Here is a 20,775-nt window from a genome sequence, read left to right on the forward strand (position 1 = left end):
ATTTTTTCTTTCATGTGTAGTTTATGTTTAAATTTTTTTGAACGGTATAAAAAATTGTTATCTTTCAATTGGTTGAGATTCTTTTACACTTAATTATATTCTTTGATTAGGAGGTCATATATATATTAATACTAGTTATTTAACTGCATTGCTTGTGCTTTACATATGATGCTATCTTTTTTTGTTGTTGTTGATGCTGTAAATCTACGATATGTACATTTGAAACTACAAAGTGCTTGTTAAATGGACAAGGCTGATCATGAAGAAAGTTTTTTGGTCCCCAATATGGAAGACATCTTTAATTGTGATTTCCCACTAAACCTTTCCTTTAAGTTCGGGGTCGATAATCAGGAAAATATGTTAACCCTTGAAAACCAAGAACATATATTAACAATTTTGAGGGAGGATTGAAAAAGACGACTGAAATTATGCACAATAACACTGATATGTTACATCGTGCACATGTTATATTTATTGAGATTTATATCTACGCGGGTTGACAAATTCATCTCCCATAAATTGGTTGGACGAGAACAAATTCGAGCTACTTTAATGCAACAGTTAAGAGAAACTCATAGGTGTCGTGACATCCTACGCATGGGCCCTGATGCATTTCTTCAATTGTGTGAGAAATTAAGAGCAACACGTCAAGTGAGGGATACAAAACATGTTACAGTAGAGGAGCAAGTTGCTAGGTTCTTGTATATAGTAGCTCATAATGTGAAAACTAGAACCGTATCTTTTTTCTACCACCGGTCTGGAGAAACTGTTAGCCGCCACTTCCATACTGTGTTACGGGCAATTATTTTACTAGAAGATGAATTTCTTCGACAACCATCTGCATCAATTGTTTCTCCGGAGATCCTTCACAATCATAGATTTTATCCTTATTTCAAATTATTCACATGTACAGTTACATGAATAAACAATTTTGATTGATATATACAATTTCATGTTACTTTATTAAATATTGCACTATTATTTAGGACTGTATTGGAGTTATAGATGGAACACATTTTCGTGTCAAAGTACCCATAGCGGATCAACCTAAATTTCGCGGGAGAAAAGACTGGCCCACACAAAATGTATTAGCTGCATGTGATTTCGATATGAAGTTCACTTATGTATTAACGGGTTGGGAAGGAACAGCATCTGACTCAAAAGTTCTTAAGAATGCATTATCGAGGGATGATAATCTTAAACTTCCTCGAGGTTAGCATGTATATAAAACTATATTGTCTCATTAGTAGGTAAAGATTAGTAGTTTGTGTGTTTATACTAAATTAATCATTTTTAATGATGGATTCTGTAGGAAAATTTTACCTTGGGGATGCTGGATTTATGCTGAAGCATGGATTAATTACCCCATATCGAAGTGTAAGGTATCACCTAAAAGAGTATGCAAGACGTGGTCCAGAAAATGAAAAAGAATTATTTAATTTTCGTCATGCTTCATTGAGAAATGTTATCGAAAGGTCATTTGGAGTTTTAAAGAAAAGATTTGCAATAATCACAAGTGGCACTGAACCACATTATGACTTTGAGACTATGACTGAAATTGTGCTAGCTTGTTGCATATTACATAACTTTTTAATGGGTGTAGATCCTGATCCACATCTCATAGCTCAAGTTGACCGAGAACTTCAAGAAAATAATCCAGAAGTGGATGAAGTCGTTCGACATGAACAAGATGAAGACTACAGGCGGGGGGCCATATTAAGGGATGAAATAGCTGCTCAAATGTGGGCTGACTATCAACTAGGACTCTGATCACTCATTTACAAAATTTTCCAAATAAACTTATTAGTTGTATTATCTATGCGATGAGTTGATTTTATAACTATGATTTGTTATTATTGAATTCATTTTACCTCTTGAAGTGTTATCATATTCTGTTTGAGGACTTTGGTGTGCACAAGTTGAGTCACTTTGTCATATGTTGTACTTATGGAGTGTATTCAATTTTTATTTGTTGAATAATTGATAATATAGTTTACAAATAGTTTGATTTAAGATTATGGATGTTATTTCTATCCACTTGTTTTGTAGATTGACAAGTGTTAATGGCAAAGAGAGCATCATGCCAAGGTGAGGCCACTAGTCGGGATACTTTAAGATGGACCGACGAAATGGATACAACCTTTATTGATGCTTTGATTGAAGAAAGCCGCAAAGGTAATAGAGTGGATGGCACATTTACTACAATGGCATATGACAACATACTTTCACTTTTGAGATCTATAAGAGAATCTTAAGAATAGATTCAAGACTTTAAAAGATCATTTTGGAGTTTGTTATGATAATTTTCATGGGCTTAGTGGATTTTCTTGGAATCCAATTACAAAGATGTTTGAGGCTGAGGCTGAAGTCTGGGAAGAATTGATTAAGGTATACTTTATGCATTTACTCTCTTTTTGGGTATTAAATGACACTAGTAATTATTGAAGAAGTATTTCAATAATATATCTTTACATATAGGCACAGTCATAGTAAATATTCTTCTATTTGATTTAGGCAAAACCAGAAGTGAAAAAGTGGATGCATACTCCAATCAAACACTATGATAAACTATTTGAGATATATGGCACAGACAGGGCAACAGGAAAACATGCTGAAAGTGCTAAAGAAAAAGTGAAAAGGTGGGAAAAGAATAAAGAAAAATTTAACTTGAATGATGATGATAGTTTCTTAAATATGGAAGAGGAGTGGAATGAGGATCCAGTTACTCCTCATGCTACTAGTTTTACAATGGGTCATAGTCCTGAAATTGGTTTATCTAACCAATCAACTGGCTCTCAAGGAACATCATCAAGAGGTACTAAACGCAAAACAACCATGAGTGATAAATTAGAATCAGAAATGGAAACAATGAGTAAAGGCATTCAAGCATTGACTGACATGATGAAAGATGGGAATCATTTCTATGAGAGATCAATTAATATTGCTGAAAAGCAAGTGTTAACAGCTGAAGAACAAGTGCAGGTAGCTAAGGAGCAAGTTCAAATTGCTAAACAACAAGTGCGAATAGCTGAAAGGGGTCTTGTGATTCTTGAGCAAAGTAGGCCTCGCATTTACTCTGAAAATGACGTGTGGACTGAGTTAGAGAATTTAGGTGTGATGCCAGAATTGTGCATGAGGTGTCACCGATTTTTATGCAGAGAAGATAGAGCTAAGAGGAAATTTTTTGGTGTTCCGGCTGACGTACGTCTTGCCACATTATATGAATTGATGAAAGAAGCAGGTGAACTCTAACAACAATAGTCCTAGTAATGTGGCTAATATTTTGAGAATGGCACAAATATAACTCTAAGATCAAGATACGTAAAGTATCTTCATATTTTGTGGTAACATATCTATGACTTAATTAAGACTTATAATGATAATACCTCATGTCTTTGTATTTTGTGACTTTCATAACTATAACTATTGTTAACTATGCTATTAATAATGAGTTAGTCAAAAAAGTCAAAGCTATGTAATGACTTGATGAAACAGTCCTTGTATTAAATTTGTTAGTTTCATATGTACTTGATCATGTAAGACTTTTTTTATATGTATTTGTAAGTGTAATATAAGGCATAATATATTAATCAAATGATATAATGTGATTGATTAGCCTCTTTAAAATCATGTACATATAATTATTGATTTAGATATTCTTTCTTCTTGAAATTATTTCCAGTTTATGTATTGAGATGAGTAGTAAACAAAAATAAAATTAATATTTTATCAAATTAGAACACGCTAACTTTATTATTATTATTATTATTATTCCTAACTTGTTATATTATTTATATAATTAAATTTTGTTGTTATTATTTAATCACATTTATAAATACTTACATAATTGTATACATAATAACATGACTATATAATATAGAGAGTAATATTGTCATTATATAACTTAATTCATTTTTTCTATCTATTTTCCTTCCCAAACAAACAACATAAATTATTCATCTTTCAATATCTTTCCATCATATTTTCCTTCCATCCAAACACACCCATAAAAATTAAATTTCACTTTAATTTCTTTCCTTTTTATTTCTTTTCACTCAATTTCTCTCCTTCCTATTTCTTTTCACCCCAAACATAGTGTAGGAGAAATTTTTATCCGCGAAGACAGGGGCGGACCCATATACGTGGAGACCCGTTTGAATCCGCCTATATAAAATGACTATATATATATATATATATATATATATATATATATATATATATATATATATATATATATATATATATAAAACATAGGGAAGAAAGTAAAACCCTAGCCGTCAGTGAATTCACAAACCCAGAAACCCTTAATCCCTCTTCCCTCTCTTCCTCTGAACCACCCACCGAGGCCACCTCCCAACCTCCTGTTGGGAATAAGACACCATTCCCCCTTGAGAAAACACCTTTGACAGAAAAATAAAATAGATACAATCACAACACAAGAATTTAACGTGGAAACTCCAATTACCGGAGAAAAAACCACGGCCTTGTCAAATGACAACCAGAGAATATCACTATGTGAAAATTGTTACAACACATAGACTTCTTTCTCTCACCGGCACCCCAGTACACCCACACTCTTTCAAAGCAAATATCTAACTACACCTCACAACACTCTCTAATCAAAGAGTACAGAGGAAAAGAAAAATCAGATACAAGCTTAAAGTGTTTCTGACTGGTGCAAAAACAAATGGAGAACTTAGCCTCATATTTATAGCCTAGGCCACCCACTCCATTTGCTATCCTAAGCAATGTAGGACTAATTCAACCAAATCCTAACAATCTCCACCTTGATTGAAATAGTCACACATCTTCAGCTTCCATTGTCAACACCGACAATTCTTTGCTGCCATTGTCTATACCGACAATCATAGTTCATAGAACTATCATACTCCACCATGAAAGTATACTCACTTGGAATTAGACCACTCCAAGCATTTCGCCTTGGTACAGATCGAAACCTTGCTGAAAATTCATGGTGCAACTTCCAAATTGGCTTTTCCTGGAAGTTCTTCAGCCATCGACCTAACTCCGCCACACACCTTGCATCTCAACGCCAACCAATGCCCGTGTGCAATTGTGGACCCAATTGCCACAACTCATCCTTATCCATGGCAGTGCGGTAATACCATGAGGATACTTCTTGTCTTCTAGAGAACATCATCTTCTCTCATAGAGAGAGCAACCAGAGATCTTCTCCTTCAACGCCTTGTGCAAACCTGATTGTATCAACACATCCTTGACTTGTACTTGCCACAAGCCAAAATTGATTCTTCCATCAAATTTCTCTATTTCAAGCTTCACAGCACTTGAATATCCTGACATTGTTGCAACCGTATACTGGAATAGTATAACTCAACTGTAGACCGTGCACTAGGAAGGGTCCCCAGGAAAGAGAGGTGGGTCACAATGGACACACTTAAATACCAAGTCTTTCCTTAGCCAGAACCTTTTCCAAACTGCACTCTCACAGAGTCACACTGCCTTCCAGCAACAACAACAGCAACCAAAGATCAACCTCAAGCTACAGGACAAAATTCTTTTTTGATGTGGAAGATCAGACTAGGCTGCAACCACAGAGCATACTAAGAATAAATCCCACCGAACCGAAGCTCTGATACCACTTGTTGGGAATAAGACACCATTCCCCCTTGAGAAAACACCTTTGACAGAAAAATAAAATAGATACAATCACAACACAAGAATTTAACGTGGAAACTCCAATTACCGGAGAAAAAACCATGGCCTTGTCAAATGACAACCAGAGAATATCACTATGTGAAAATTGTTACAACACATAGACTTCTTTCTCTCACCGGCACCCCAGTACACCCACACTCTTTCAAAGCAAATATCTAACTACACCTCACAACACTCTCTAATCAAAGAGTACAGAGGAAAAGAAAAATCAGATACAAGCTTAAAGTGTTTCTGACTGGTGCAAAAACAAATGGAGAACTTAGCCTCATATTTATAGCCTAGGCCACCCACTCCATTTGCTATCCTAAGCAATGTAGGACTAATTCAACCAAATCCTAACACCTCCCACCCGCTCAGTCCGTCACCCATCCCCTCTGTCCGTCTTCCTCACCGCGACATCTCAGTCTCTCACGAGTCACGCACAGACGCACTGTGGATCTCAGTCCCCTCACCGACAGCCGTCACGTCGCGCACACCGGCACACCGCACCAGGAAGCCCGTCGTCTCCGCCGTTGTTGTTTCTTCCCGCGGAGGCATGTTCGTCGGCGTGGTTCTAGTTCTGGTCGCGTTCTAGACGCCTCTTCGCGTAGGTCGCTGGCCGTCGTTCGTCCGCGTTTTGGTTCTTCTCCACGTTGCTGGTATTTCCAGGTATTTCCAGGTCTTCTGTCTGTTAGTTCTCATTGCTGATATGCTGGTTTATGCTATTTTCTTGTCTCCAGCGGCTTTTGATTTTCTACCTTTCAGAGTTGCTCCTTATATCAGGGTTATTCTTTTCATTCTGAATATTAGGTATTTATTGATCAATTTCTATTTTCACTTTTACCACAGAGTACTGTACCTTTTTGTAGCTCTTAAACCAGTCGTTGAATATTTTGTTGAATATTTTGTGAACATTTTTTTACTGAAATTATTTAAGAGATTTAAGCATAAATGGGCCGAGCACATGTAGCTGTAGGATAAGGTTTTGCTATTTTAGTTTTCTTACTTAACACTATCTAACTAATAATTTATTTGTTGCTTCATAGTTATTTGGTTGGCACATACTTGAATGTCTTGGTTAGTTCACTTATATACTGTTGCTCCCTGCAACTTGTTGCTTCCGTTTTCAACTTTTTAAAGTATAGATATTTTTAGATTCAAAGCTATTTGGTCCGATTTGAATGACAGATTTGGATTATTTCAATTCACTCCACATTTAAGTAAATTTTATATTTTTTATGCTGAGTTATTAAGTTTGGTTGTTCTTGATTCTTTGGTTGGGTTGTTAATTCTAATTTTTTTTACTTTGATTTTTTTCTGTTTCTTTCCTTTTTTTTTTTAAATTCTGGTTTAGGGTTGATTCAATGATTCTGACTTATTCAATAAACTTTTTCTAATTTATTTGTTCTGTTGCTGATTTATTTCTTTAATTATGGTTTTTTCAGATTGTATTTCTTTCTTATAGGCGACCCCACTTAGTGGGACAAGGTTTTGTTGTTGTTGTTGTTGTTGTATTTCTTTCTTATATTTTATTAGTTGCAAAATCAGAAGATGCAATTTATCTGGGTTTCTTTGCCAATTTCCTTGGTATCTTCATCTTTGTACTGGTGATAGCTTACCATTTTGTTATGGCTGATCCTAGGTTACTCTGGTTGTGATTTTCATGTTGTAAATTCAGCTATTTTTTTTAATGGAAGTTAAGTTGATATAGAAAGGAATTTCATTTTGAGCATGTGATGTGAGTTTACTGCTATATCTTATCAAAGACTTCATTGACACTAATGAATTTGCTAGATGAATATTTTGTTTAGAAACCATCTTGAATGATTATTGATTAGCTCTGCTTACTGCTACTGTGCTTGTTCCATTCTTAGCTGCTCACTGCTAGTACTCTGAATTCCGCTATATTGTTGTGCTTTTTGTGAACTTTGTTATTCAATGAATGAATAGATGAATTGAATGAACTCAATTAACTAGATGAATAGATGATCGATGATTATTTGTTATTGGTTTGGTTAATTCAATAATTTTTTTTTGTCTTTTGTTACTATCTTAATGAGTTCAATAGTGATATAATGACTAATGAATGATAAATTGTTAATAATTGATGAAATTAAAGATTATATTAGATTTTGGCTGATGTAGTGTTTTAATTTTGGAAGATATTTAAAGTTTATATTAGATTATAATTATGTTTTAGGGTATTTATTTATAATTTATTTATTATATCATTACAAAATAGTTTTTCTAGTTAGACCACGGGTGAACCAGTTGGACCTATGAACTAATAATTGATACTATCATTTGCAATTCATTGTTCTTAAGTTGTGTGTGTCATTTGTAAATGTGGATTAAATGATATTGAAATATGATTTGAGGTCTTACCTATTTTTTTCCTTTTTCTGTCTTTTGGTTCTTTCACTAATGACATAGGATTTTTTTAGTTTCATGTCCCTTTGGAGGAGGAGTGTTCATCTGTGTTGGGAATATGCGAATTTGACCCCTATTGAACTTTCTTTTTCTTTCTTAAGCGTCATGCATGCAGCACGCACTACTTGCTGTTGGGAAGTAAGAGTGTTGGAAAGATTCAAATGAGGACTTTTAAAATATATGTTTTCTGTAATCAAGCTGATTTACAATTACAGTAGATTTTTAGTTAGAGATTCAGATAGAGTTATCTATAAGTTATTGTTATTCAAAGAACGGAAGTAAGAGTTTACGAGATATTAGAGTTTTAATTCTTATATATTTTAATATATTTTATTTTAAAGTAATATCTTTTGACATTTGCTTTTATTTATTTTTAGCTTAATATTTGTCTAATATTTGTTATTGTATAACTCACGGTTCATTAATAATAGAAAATAATTGTTATGGAAAATGTGTTAATACATATGGAAAGTTGGCATAGTATTTGGGTTGTTTAGAATTTTAAGGACTTTGATAATTTTGATCATGAGAATCTGGTGTACAACCTGATCAGGATTCAACCTATTATGCTGTATTGATCACTTGGTATGATAGAGAATAAAAAATGTTTAATTATTTGAATAGTTGGAGTGGGAGTTCGGTACAGATGATATTGCAACGATAGTATTTGGTGCAGTTGTTCAAATATATGCACCATTATTTGAGTGAGTGGTGCCCTTAATGAATTTCGATTTGGGATTCCATCACCTGTACCTCCAAAATTGAAATTAAGTACAGCTCCCATTTAAATAATGGGGCATATACATGAGCAACTGCACCAAATACTATTGTTGCAATTTTATTTTTACTTAAGTTTCTACCCCATCTATTCAAATAATTAAATATTCATTATTTTTTATCGTACCTAGTGATCAATACAACATGGTAGGTTGGATCCTCGTCAGGTTGTGCTTCACTCGAGTATATATACCAGATTCTCATGATCAAAATTATCAAAGTTCTTAAAATCATGGGCAATCCAAATACTATGCCAACTTTCCATATGTATTGACACGTTTTTCATAACAATTGTTCTTTGTAATTAATGAATCGTGAGTCATATTGTAACAAATATTAGACAAATATTAAGCTAAAAATAAATAAAACAAATAGTGAAAGATATTACTTTAAAATAAAATATATGAATTGGAATTTTAATACCTCGCAAATTCTTGTTTTTGTTTTTTGAATAACAATAGTTTTATAGGCAACTCCTATTTGAATTTCTAGCTAAAAATCTACTACAATTATAAATTAGATTAATTACAGAAGAAGTATATTTTGGAAGCCCTTGTTTGAATCTTTCCATGTTTACTTACTTCAGTAGCAGCGCGTGCTGCATGCATGACACTAAAGATAAGAAATGATGCTACCAAAGATAAGAAGGGCAACGTTGCTGCTGCTGCCGTTAGAGTCATCATCAATTGAACCCTGGCCGCCGCTGCCAAGACCATTACCGTCACAGCAGAGGAGAGAAAGAAAGAAGAATTAGTGAACGGTATGTGTACTAAAACAGCTAATTTCTTCTTTCCTTTCATTATTTGCCTTCGTTGATAGAATAAGCGTTTCATCAGACCAAATATGCACCTATAATGTGGATCAGCATCACCAAGACTTGCATCTACTACCAAGACCGACCACAGAAGCCCCAGAAGGAAAGCAACCACATAATGAATTAACATCCGATTACAACAACTGATGGTTAAACAAAATAACACAAGGTTTTGAACAAATGGACCAACCATTGAACCATTTAAACTACCATGTCAAAGATTCAGACGACTAACAGATTCAACCAAAGTTCCACCTAAATAACAGAATTGTAATAAAAAAAAGAAAAAAATACAAACTCATCTAACTAAACCAAAATTTCAAATAACTAATCTCAAGCAATAGATCCAAAATCAAATAACTAAGCTATGATTAAGTTTATTATCAATATTATCAATAACATATAACATGAGCATAGATTAAGAAAAAATAAAAAAACGAACCTAATTTGATCAAGAATTTAATCAGCCATTTCATCAACAATGGGCAACTACAGTACATTGATAGCAGAATTCACTTATAGGAACAGCAACACTATCACTAATCAACAATAACACATTGATCAATGATAAAAATCAAAACATAAATAGCGAAAAAAATGGGGAAATTGAAAACTGAAAATCAACAATGCTAAATTGATGACAGATTGTATCAAGAACAAATAAAATCCCTAATTAAAATTAGCTTAAAAAATTGAAGAGTTGAGATTAGAGATGTTACCAGAACGAAGAACTGAGAGCATATGGAAGAGGCGTTAGATGGAGCAAATGTGATGAGAGCAGCGGCGGAGGGAGCTTTGGCAACGCTATGATGAAGGGAGCAGAGGCGACGAGAGCGGTGGCGGAGGGAGCTCGGGCAACGGAAGTGGCGATGGAGAGAACTTGTGCGACGCAAGCAGCGGCAGAGGAAGCCACAGAAAGAGGAGTGTGTTTTATTTGTGTTTAAGTTAATCGAGAGATCGTGAATGGAGCTCGAGATTGTGTCTAAGTTATGTTATTCAAATTTCAGACAGATTTACTAATTTGCGATGGATTTTTTGTCGGTAAAAAATCCAAAATCAAAATTTGAATTACCGACAGATCTTATAATTTGTCGGCCGGTTACACTGAGACACTACTTCGAATCCTTACGGGATGAAGAGCTAACGGAATGATTACCGAATCGACTGATATACGTAATGCAAAGCGGCGTCGTTGTGCCTGGACTGTGAGGGCTCTTAGCCACATGGATAGTTCAATGTGCTCATCGGCGGCTGACCCTGAGATGTGGATCATCCAAGGCACATTAGCATGGCGTACTTCTCCTGTTCGAACTGGGGTTTGAAACCAAACTTCTCCTCAGGAGGATAGATGGGGCGATTCAGGTGAGATCCACCCTAGATCTCACACCTGTGGGTAAGTGCCTTGCTTTCAAGACTAATAGTAGAAAGTCTATTACTAGTATACTGTAGTCCTCTATCGCTCGGGAACCCCACCCTCGGTAAATTTTTGGAAAAAGTTTTAATTTTTTTACCGACAGAAAATCTATCAGAAATCCATCGGTATTTTTGACAGTAAAATTCCGTCAGAAAAATCTGTTTGTAATCGGTTGTTTTCTAGTAGTGAATTTGTGCGTTCATTCTGTTCCTCACGTATAAGAATTTTTCAGTTCTTTTTATGGGTTGGATCAGAAGGAATCCGTACGAAATATGTGATACATGAGTAGTTACTCTAGAATCTAACCACCAGGTATTATTTGGAACAAGATTTGATTCGAAACTTGTTGAAACATAATAAATACCTTTCTTTTCTAACTATTTCTTTCTTTTTTTTCTTTTCGGACAATCTTTCTTTATATGTCCAATCTTATTACAAAAAAAAACTTATCAACGCCTTCTTCTTTTGGACATTGCCGTACCTTTAGTGAAGCATGGTCCTTCATATCCTTTTTATCCGCCTTATCCTTACTATAGATCCAGCTTGAAATGTGAAATGAAGAGAGTGATATTTCATTTTCTTTAATTTCCCTTCCTCTTGAATCAACATGACCTTAATCTCTTGAAAATTCTATTTTTTTAAGAGTGTTATAATTCACTTGAAATTGGCCAAATTCAGGAAGAAGCAAGTTCATGATAAACCAATAGATTTCAACTTTGGTGGCAGATTAGACGTTTGAATCACATGATCATGAATGGGTTGTGACTATTCAAATTTCTTAGTTGTCAATTCCGTCGTAAGGTTGCTCGCAATGGACTTGTCAGTTATGTCCTATTGAAAATATTTCTTGACTTTAGCCATGAAATTCTTGGCATTATCTATCTTAGGCATGGATGGCTTAACATTTTCAGCCATTGTCATTCTCATCAAGTTCAAACACAGCCTATTTGACCGTTTCCAAGTCTCATAAAGAGACTTGTGTTCTTTGGAACTAGTCTTAGTAATCTCAATAGGCTTCTAATCTATAACTAATACGAGGTCTAAATCCAAAACACCCAATTGAAATTGAATTTGCTCAAACCAATCAGCATAGTTATGTCCATTTAACTTGACAACTAGTATAAAACCCGGGCTTCGCCCGAACCAAATATTATTTCAATACAAAAATTTGTTAGTACCTATCTATTAATATAAAAATTATATTATAATTTATAAGTATAATTTAAATAATTGAGGTTAGTTTTTAAATTCCTAAACATACATTATCAAGTAGATTTATAAAATTCAAATACTATTATGTATCCTAATATATTCTGTGTCATTTTAAAAAATGTTAATATTTTAATAGAAAAATAATGATTAATTATATTAATTAAATTACAAAATATATAAAAAATATTATTTGTATACTAAATATTTTTTATATCCATATAAAAATATAATTGTTATTAATTAATTATATATTTAAATTTTTTAATTAACAAAAATAATAAATCTGTATATAATTGTTAAGAAAATACCAATATCAAAACAATATTTACTAAAGAAATATGTACACATTGAGAGAATTAAAAAAATTAATCATTTAATACATTTTTTTAAATATTTATTATTAATAAATTCATAAATATATTTGATCTTTTATTGCAGTATGCCTTTTTCTATCAAAATTTTAAATAAAATAAAAAAATTTGAAATAATAACAGTCAAGACTATATGTTTTATTTATTTATTTAATTCTTCCATAAAAAATGCTATACAATACCTAAAAATAAAAAGACTAAATTACTCCCTACAAAATTAGTAATAATAATATACATCACCATCATCAAGTAAACAAATCTTAAAATAAAAAAATAATAATAAATCTGTATATAATTGTTAAGAAAATACCAATATCAAAAGAGTATTTACATTAGTTATTTAATATATATATATATATATTTTTTAAATATTTATTATTAATAAATCCATAAATATATTTTATTTTTTATTGTAGTATATCTTCTTTTACCAAAATTTTAAATAAAATAAAAAATTTTGAATTATTATCTAGTATAATAACAATCAAGACTATATGTTTTATTTATTTGTTTAATTTTTCTACAAAAGAATACTATACAATATCTAAAAATAAGACAGAAATACTCCCTACAAAATTAGTAGTAATAATATACACCATCATCATTAAGTACACAAATCTTAAAATAAAAAAAATTATATGAGATCAAATATCATTTTTAAATTCTATAAAAAATATCACTATTAATACAAAAAAATAAGAAAAATAGTGAATTAGTGAAAAACAAATAATTTTGACAAAAAAAAATTATATACTCAAAATTATATATGAGACTAATCATATACTTAAATTTAAAAGTTTTATATTCATTTTACTTTAATTATTAAATTTTTACTATTATTATACAGAAAATTATCAAATCACATTCACAGGACACTTGAATTTTCCTAGTTTCAAGATACAATATCAAAATAAATTGAAAAAGTAAAATAAAATATTAGTTAAATAAACTCTTAAATGCCGACAAAGTTTTCTAGAGTTTACATCCATAGCAAAATAATATTGTTCTTCCATAGTCTAGAATATTACTGATAGTATGTCTAGATTGTATACTTATTCATTAGTAGTTTGTGTTGTACATTTAATTTTAAATTATAATATATATATAAAACTCAAATATTACTATCTATAACTATACATTGAATGCAAATAAATTGTTTAAAAAAGTATAATAATATCTTTTTGCACCTTATTCTATTAGTATTATACTAATATTTTTACAAATACTACGAACTTATATAATTAGAGGCCTAATCACAACTCCTTTTTTTTTTAAATATGTAAAGTTAACACATTTTTAAAAAAGTCATTTTTTCTACACTCCCATTAAACTGCATCTTTTTCTTTCTTTGCACCTTTCGATACTCCTAGTTATGAAGAGTTGATTATGATATTTTAAGTCAAAATCTTATCCTAAATCAAACAATAAATCTCTCAACAGCTCTCTTGTTTAGAGATTCATTCTTGATATTGGTCACAAATAAATAATTAAGCAAACAAAATAAACATGAAGTGATGACATATTGAACTTTAATAAAATGCATAAAGTACAAATTAATAGAGACAGAAAACACTTTTTTTTACAAAAAAAAATAAAAAAGATATGGTCAAACCATGTTATTCTCTCATTAGTAACATATGCATATAGAAACAAAATCACATTTTTTTATATAATCTTTCGGTATCTTCTCCTAACACTTAAAAAAATATACAAATATAATAAAGATCAAGCACAAAATGAACAAAACAAAGATCTTTTAACAATTTTTAAAAAGTCAAACTTTAAGAACGAGTGAATATATAATGTCATACACAAATTCACTATCACACTTTAGTTGACATGCTATCTCTGCCAAAGCCTTTATTACTCGATAGTTAAATTTAAGATAAATGTTTATCAAAATCTAATTGTAAAATAAGATAATTCAAAGGGAGCTGACTATAATCGAGATTAGCGTAAAATACAAAAATTACAAAACTTAATAAAAGTGAGTATGCATAAATGTCAAAATTTTTTAATGTACAAATTTTAAAATTACAATGAAACTATCTCATCAAAGTATCACATATTTAAGCTGCAAACACAAAAAAAAACAGCTCCATGTTCATAGCTTGGAACATTTTAATGTAGCAATTATTGTTTTTATTGGTTTAAAAAGAATCTTAAAAAGTGTCAATAAGTTACTATCATAAACTAACTAATGATAACAATTTAAAATAAAAAAATGACTAAAGAAACTGATACCTCTATTTTAATTGGTTTTCTTTATCTACCTAACACAGGAATTTAAAAGTAAAAATTTATACAACTCAGTAATGAAATATTTATTAACAAAAGAATGCATTCAAATGTTTTACAGAATCTCCTTTATCTGTAGACGTTGCTTACAACTTGTATAAAAAGATTGTTAACTGATTACAACTATCCCAAAAGAAAAATACAGGGATATTCCTGGGTAAAAAATTAGCCTGGAAATTTATATATTATAAAAAATTAATAAATTATATGATTATGTAGAGGGACATAGTCATCATTCTTCAGCAGTAATTTATGGAAGCCAATATGTGTGATCATATCGTTCACCCCATTTCGTTTGGCAGCAACTGCTAGTCTCTTCCAAATTAGTTCCTTCTACTATTTAACATCTTTGGCTTAGGTCTCTTTCTCTGCATGTTGTCTTTGCATTGTTCGAATAACTCAACCTCTATTTCTAAGAATATCTTGCGAATATCCAAAGTGAGTCCTTAAACTGCCTGATTCCAATGACTGGATATATTACAACTCTATTTTAAGAAATTAAACTCACGATATGCTCATCATTCCCAAAAAGAGAGCTACTCTTACAACTTTTATTGCAAGTATATCTAAGCAAAGACTTCTAAGGGGACATTCAACATGATTTTTATTAATTGTTGGTCACTATTGGTCCATAAGCTTCATAAAACAACTGGCAACCACCACAAAGGAAAAAAACAAAAAACACCTGATATTGAGACAGGGCATCATACTCCACTAATACTTGTCTTTTAAGATAGTATCCTCCACGCTGCTAGAATCTGCATCACAGCTCTCAGCCTGTAATGCAAATTGCATCTTGTGGTCATCATCACCAGCATTGGGCATTAAATTATCATTAGTTCACAAAATTCGTCCCACACATTACCTTGAAGCTATAACACAAAACATGTATTTAGATTTTAGAAAATAACTTACAATACCATGACACCACAAAGCATAGCATCAAAAAGAATAAAAAAGTCGGTGATAATTATTTCAGAGTTTAGAATTCAACTGTAGTTGCCAACTCTTTATTGTTCAATAATCTATAGTTGAAAAAAGCTAAAAGGGTGTACCATTAAAATAAAAGAGCCCTTATCTTTTAGTAGAAATTTGGAAGCTAACCAATGAAGTACTCCTTCATAATTCAGAGATTCATCATAAATTTAGAATATTTTTCTTCCAAAAACACAGATTCATCACCACTGATTAGCATTTTAAGAGATGAACTGAAAATTTAGAACAAAAGCCTAGTCATAGCTTTTCATAATCTGAATTTTTTTGAATGAGCTGTTGAATATATATTAAAGATAAAGGCAAACAGAGAACATGAACTTTGAATGCATGAAAACTACATACTCATTACCAAAGGAATAGTAATAGACTGCAAAAAGGTCATTGTATTAAATATAACTAATTTGTTTAAAAAATAAGATCATTACAGTTTGGTCACTTTTTTTAATTTTGTATGGATTGCTTCTTGATAACAATGGCCAAAAGAACAAACATGCTTTGAATGGTGCAAAAAAAGATAAAAAATAAAAGTGTGCATGATAGAAAAAGCATGCATATCCATATAAATAGAAATTGAACAATTCACATATCTTTTTATCCAAAGAGCATAATTCATTAGCATTGACATAAAATACTTAAAGTGGCTATTATCCGTCCTTTCTAAATCAACATCTCAAAAAAAAAAAAGCCTTTTTAAAAATACAAATGACAAAAAGAAAAGAAAAAAAAGAATATACATGGTCCAAAAGCATATTAAAGCACATGTATTTTAGAAACAGCATCATAATATAGTGCATTCACATTGAAGAAGATGCTTACCTCTGGTTTTCTTCATTATCTTATAATGTGCTATGATAAGTAAACTCATTGAGGCCATTAGTCTTCATTTGCATATTCTATTGTACCAAGTGAAATAGAACCACCTTTTAACACGAATACAGAATACCAAGTCACATCAATCATTCATTCCACATCCATTCTCTCATTCTTTATGCTAAAAAACAACATAATGTTTTTGCAGTACTTTTTTTATTAAATTAAGAATTTAAATTAATCATTCAAAGACATAAGACATCTTTATGAGTACCTAACAAATTTATTTTCATAATGGCATCACCTAACTTTTAGGCAATCTGTATAACAATATATGAGTACCTAACAAAAGCCTAGTCATAACTTTTCATAATATGAATTTTTTAAAAGAACTGTTGGTTATAAACTTTGAATGCATGAAAACTACATGCTCGTTACCAAAGGAATAGTAATAGACTGTAAAAAGGTCATTGTATTAAATATAACTAATTTGTTTAAAAAATAAGATCATTACAGTTTAGTCACTTTTTTTTAATTTTGTATGGATTGCTTCTTGATAACAATGGCCAAAAGAACAAACATGCTTTGAATGGGTGCAAAAAAAATAAAAAAATAAAAGTGTGCATGATAGAAAAAGCATACATATCCATATAAATAGAAATTGAACAATTCACATCTCTTTTTATCCAAAGAGCATAATTTATTAGCATTGACATAAAATACTTAAAGCGGCTATTATCCGTCCTACTAAGCTATCCAAATCAACATCTCAAAAAGAAAAAAAAGGGAAACTTTTTAAAAACACAAATAACAAAAAAAAAAAAGAATATACATGGTCCAAAAGCATATTAAAGCACATGCATTTTAGAAACAGCATCATAATATAGTGCATTCACGTTGAAGAAGATGCTTACCTCTGGTTTCCTTCATTGGTTTATAATGTGCTATGATAAGTAAACTCCATTGAGGCCATTAGTCTTCATTTGCATATTCTTTTGTACCAAGTGAAATAGAACCACCTTCGACACTAATACAGAATACCAAATCACATCAATCATTCATTCCACATCCATTTTCTCATTCTTTATGCTAAAAAACAACAAAATACTTTTGCAGTACCTTTTTTATTAAATTAAGAATTTAAATTAATCATTCAAAGGCATAAGATATCTTTATGAGTACCTAACATTTATTTTCATAATGGCATTACCTAGCTTTTAGGCAACCTGTATAACAATATATAATTCCAATACTCATTCCCAATGCACAAACATCAATGTCAAGAACTACAGGATTTGGCACATTGAGCAACTGCAAAACATGACAATAGATTAAGTTACGATAAGATAAGAATTCTATGATAAAAGATAAGCACAACTTAATTGCAAAAGTTACTTGATATACTGAAGGAATGATCAAATATTTAAATCTAAGCTTAACAAATCTCCAATATATGTAACAAAAACCATAAACTAATGGAAGCACTTAAAGATTGGAAGCTAAAATGTAACAAAGCAGTTAAGGACTGAAAGGAGCTCTAACAACAGAGCAATAAAAGATCTGGAAGCTAGTCATTCAACTCTCTTACATCAGATTAACAAGTTTCTTAAACTGCAACTTGAGCTGCTGCAAGCCTTTCAATTGGAACCTTGTAAGAGTCTTCAAATTTTAGTTTAATAGTTGAACATTTAAAACTATTTATTTTTAAACTAAAAATATGACGTAAAAGAAGAATATGAGATAGAGCAAGACCAATTTGAGCAATGAATGCAATAGAAGATGGCTGACACCATGCTCTCCTCATATTGCAACCTGATAAACCAACTGAAGGTGTTAATTGCTGCATCACCTTGATGAGGTACAATAATGCATAGAATAGAAGAGCTACATGCTTTTATGTTTATGCAATAATATTTGTTTAGTTAAAAAATCTCAATAAATCAGTTACTCATAATCTTTCCTTTAAGTTTGGTCTGACAACACGACTTTTTCTGGGCAAAGCTTGATGAGTTGACCCACTCCTTTTTGGTCAAGTACCTAATATTATTGTCAAACAGTTCAAAAATCTCAACAACCATCTTTCACATATTCTCATTGAGCAAATAAATGTTAGATAACTAACCTCAAATGGATCACTCTGCAGAATGCCGCTTGATAGGTAAATGGGAAGAAATTTTTCAACATCATCTTTACTATACCCAAATGTCATTTGGGTAAGGTCATTAGTTCCAAATGAAAAGAACTTAGTTTCATCAGCAATCTACACAAATGGATAATAAAATTAGAAAGTTAAAATAAATAATTAAGAGTAAACTATTCTCTTTAACTGTCTTTCTTTCCCAAATTCTAAAATTGTAATTGTAATATATGATACAATTAAAAAAAATCATAAAATTATCTAATACATGAACCTAACATAAACATGATTTGCAATTATAAAACAGCAATAAAACCCTAGCAAATAAAAATAGATACCTTATATGCTCCAGCTGAAGATGATTCGAAGCTGCTGGAGGGGGTGCCGTTGTAATCACTACAAATCAGCCGTACCACCATTAGCTCCTTTGCCAACCCAACACAGTCCAACCTCAACCTCCAGCCAAAACAGAAGCAGATTAAACATAAATAAATATTTTTCTATTTTCTTAAAATGTATATAAATAAATTTCTGCTTTTTTGAAGAAATTACCTCTATAACATCACCGACGGCAGGATCTGAAAGCTCTCTGTTATCTACATTAATGTTGTCAACTTATTGTCAGATGCTCCTTCTTCACTGATGGCTGCAACACCACTCACCGTTGCCGCTGTTCTTTCTACTCGACGCTGTATCAACAGCCACCATCAGCTCTGACTAATTGTTCTTCATCTCTGCTACTCGCCAGAGGAAACAGACTCGAAGCCTCTGTCGCGTTCTTATCTTTTTTTCGTCAAACGCTCTCCCAACCATAGCACCAACCACCATCATTCTCTATCTTCTCTTCCAGTTACTCCTTCCATCACCGCGACCTCCTTCTTCCTTGTCGGTGATAATCTCTGTGATCTTGAACTATCACTCCATTTATTTACTCCACATTATTTGCATCAATCAGATGGAGAGAGCGCACGAAAAAGAAAGAAGAAAGAGAGAAATGCAAAAAATTCAAAATTTGTTCACTCAATTTTTTATTTTAAATACTCAGATTCTGTGTTCAAATTCCGATCCATTTTGGGGAAGAATCCACCAAATCATCTTCTCCCTGCATACTTATTTTGTCCAACTTTTTTTGTGCCACTTGTCATATAAACAGACTCAACACTTGTTGAGCAAATAAACTATACACTTGTCGAGCAACGAATCAAGCACTAGTTGCTTATTATATATTAAAAATTTCATTATCTGAGCCAAACAAATTCATAGAAGCTACAAATATAATACAAACTCGCACATCAACGCTTTGAATAATTAAATAATATATCATTTAGATTAAACATTTAAAGTATAGCAATGTTCTCTTTTGGGTGATACATTAATATACGAAGACACAATAATTAATTAAATTAATTCAATTTAATTTGCTTATCTTATATGCACTAACTAAAAATGTTTAATATCTTTAGATATTTAAATATTTTTAATATTGTTTATACATATAAAATTATCAACAATCTTGCCAATTTATCATCAAGAACAATTAATTAATCTTTGGGTCTGATCTTTAAATGTGTTATAGCGACAAACCCAAAATATAATCAAACATTATTAGATTTGAGTATTTGACCACTTTGGTGGTTACATTTATTTGATTTATGCAAATTTGAGCAAATTAATTTTTGAATAATCATAAATTTTATAATCTTGCTTTGATACCACATGTTAAAATTTGATTCTACAATCAATTCAGAAACTATTTCTAACAGTAATACAAGATCTTCAAATTTATAATTATTACATTATAAAAGCATAACTCAAAACATACCAGGATCCATATCAGAGT

The 20,775-nt window shown here is 31.4% G+C and overlaps 2 protein-coding genes across 13 annotated transcripts; one reads left to right on the top strand and one right to left on the bottom strand.

Moving 5' to 3' along the window:
• Positions 1-597: 597 nt before the first annotated feature.
• LOC112701091 (uncharacterized) lies at positions 598-1,770 on the top strand. The gene is made up of 3 exons (XM_072198676.1): positions 598-849; positions 987-1,212; positions 1,313-1,770. Exons 1-3 carry the CDS (start codon positions 598-600, stop codon positions 1,768-1,770), a joined length of 936 nt encoding a protein of 311 aa, XP_072054777.1.
• Positions 1,771-14,993: 13,223 nt separating this feature from the next.
• LOC112702374 (pyruvate, phosphate dikinase, chloroplastic-like) lies at positions 14,994-20,029 on the bottom strand. 12 transcript variants are annotated; one of them, XM_072199034.1, is made up of 9 exons: positions 19,488-20,029; positions 19,274-19,391; positions 18,921-19,058; positions 18,758-18,835; positions 18,551-18,609; positions 18,009-18,084; positions 17,713-17,825; positions 16,805-16,908; positions 14,994-15,769 (listed from the first exon to the last, which is right to left on the bottom strand). In XM_072199034.1, the coding sequence occupies exons 3-7, from the start codon at positions 18,983-18,985 to the stop codon at positions 17,771-17,773; spliced, it is 333 nt and encodes a 110-aa protein (XP_072055135.1). In that variant the 5' UTR covers positions 18,986-19,058; positions 19,274-19,391; positions 19,488-20,029; the 3' UTR covers positions 14,994-15,769; positions 16,805-16,908; positions 17,713-17,770. The 12 variants fall into 12 exon arrangements, with proteins under 12 accessions (XP_072055135.1, XP_072055141.1, XP_072055145.1 ...); XM_072199040.1 differs by having other exon boundaries at positions 18,009-18,109; XM_072199044.1 differs by adding an exon at positions 18,387-18,446 and having other exon boundaries at positions 18,009-18,109; positions 18,551-18,835.
• Positions 20,030-20,775: the final 746 nt, after the last annotated feature.

The sequence above is a fragment of the Arachis hypogaea genome, chromosome 7 (assembly GCF_003086295.3).
Source record: "Arachis hypogaea cultivar Tifrunner chromosome 7, arahy.Tifrunner.gnm2.J5K5, whole genome shotgun sequence".
NCBI lineage: Eukaryota > Viridiplantae > Streptophyta > Magnoliopsida > Fabales > Fabaceae > Arachis > Arachis hypogaea.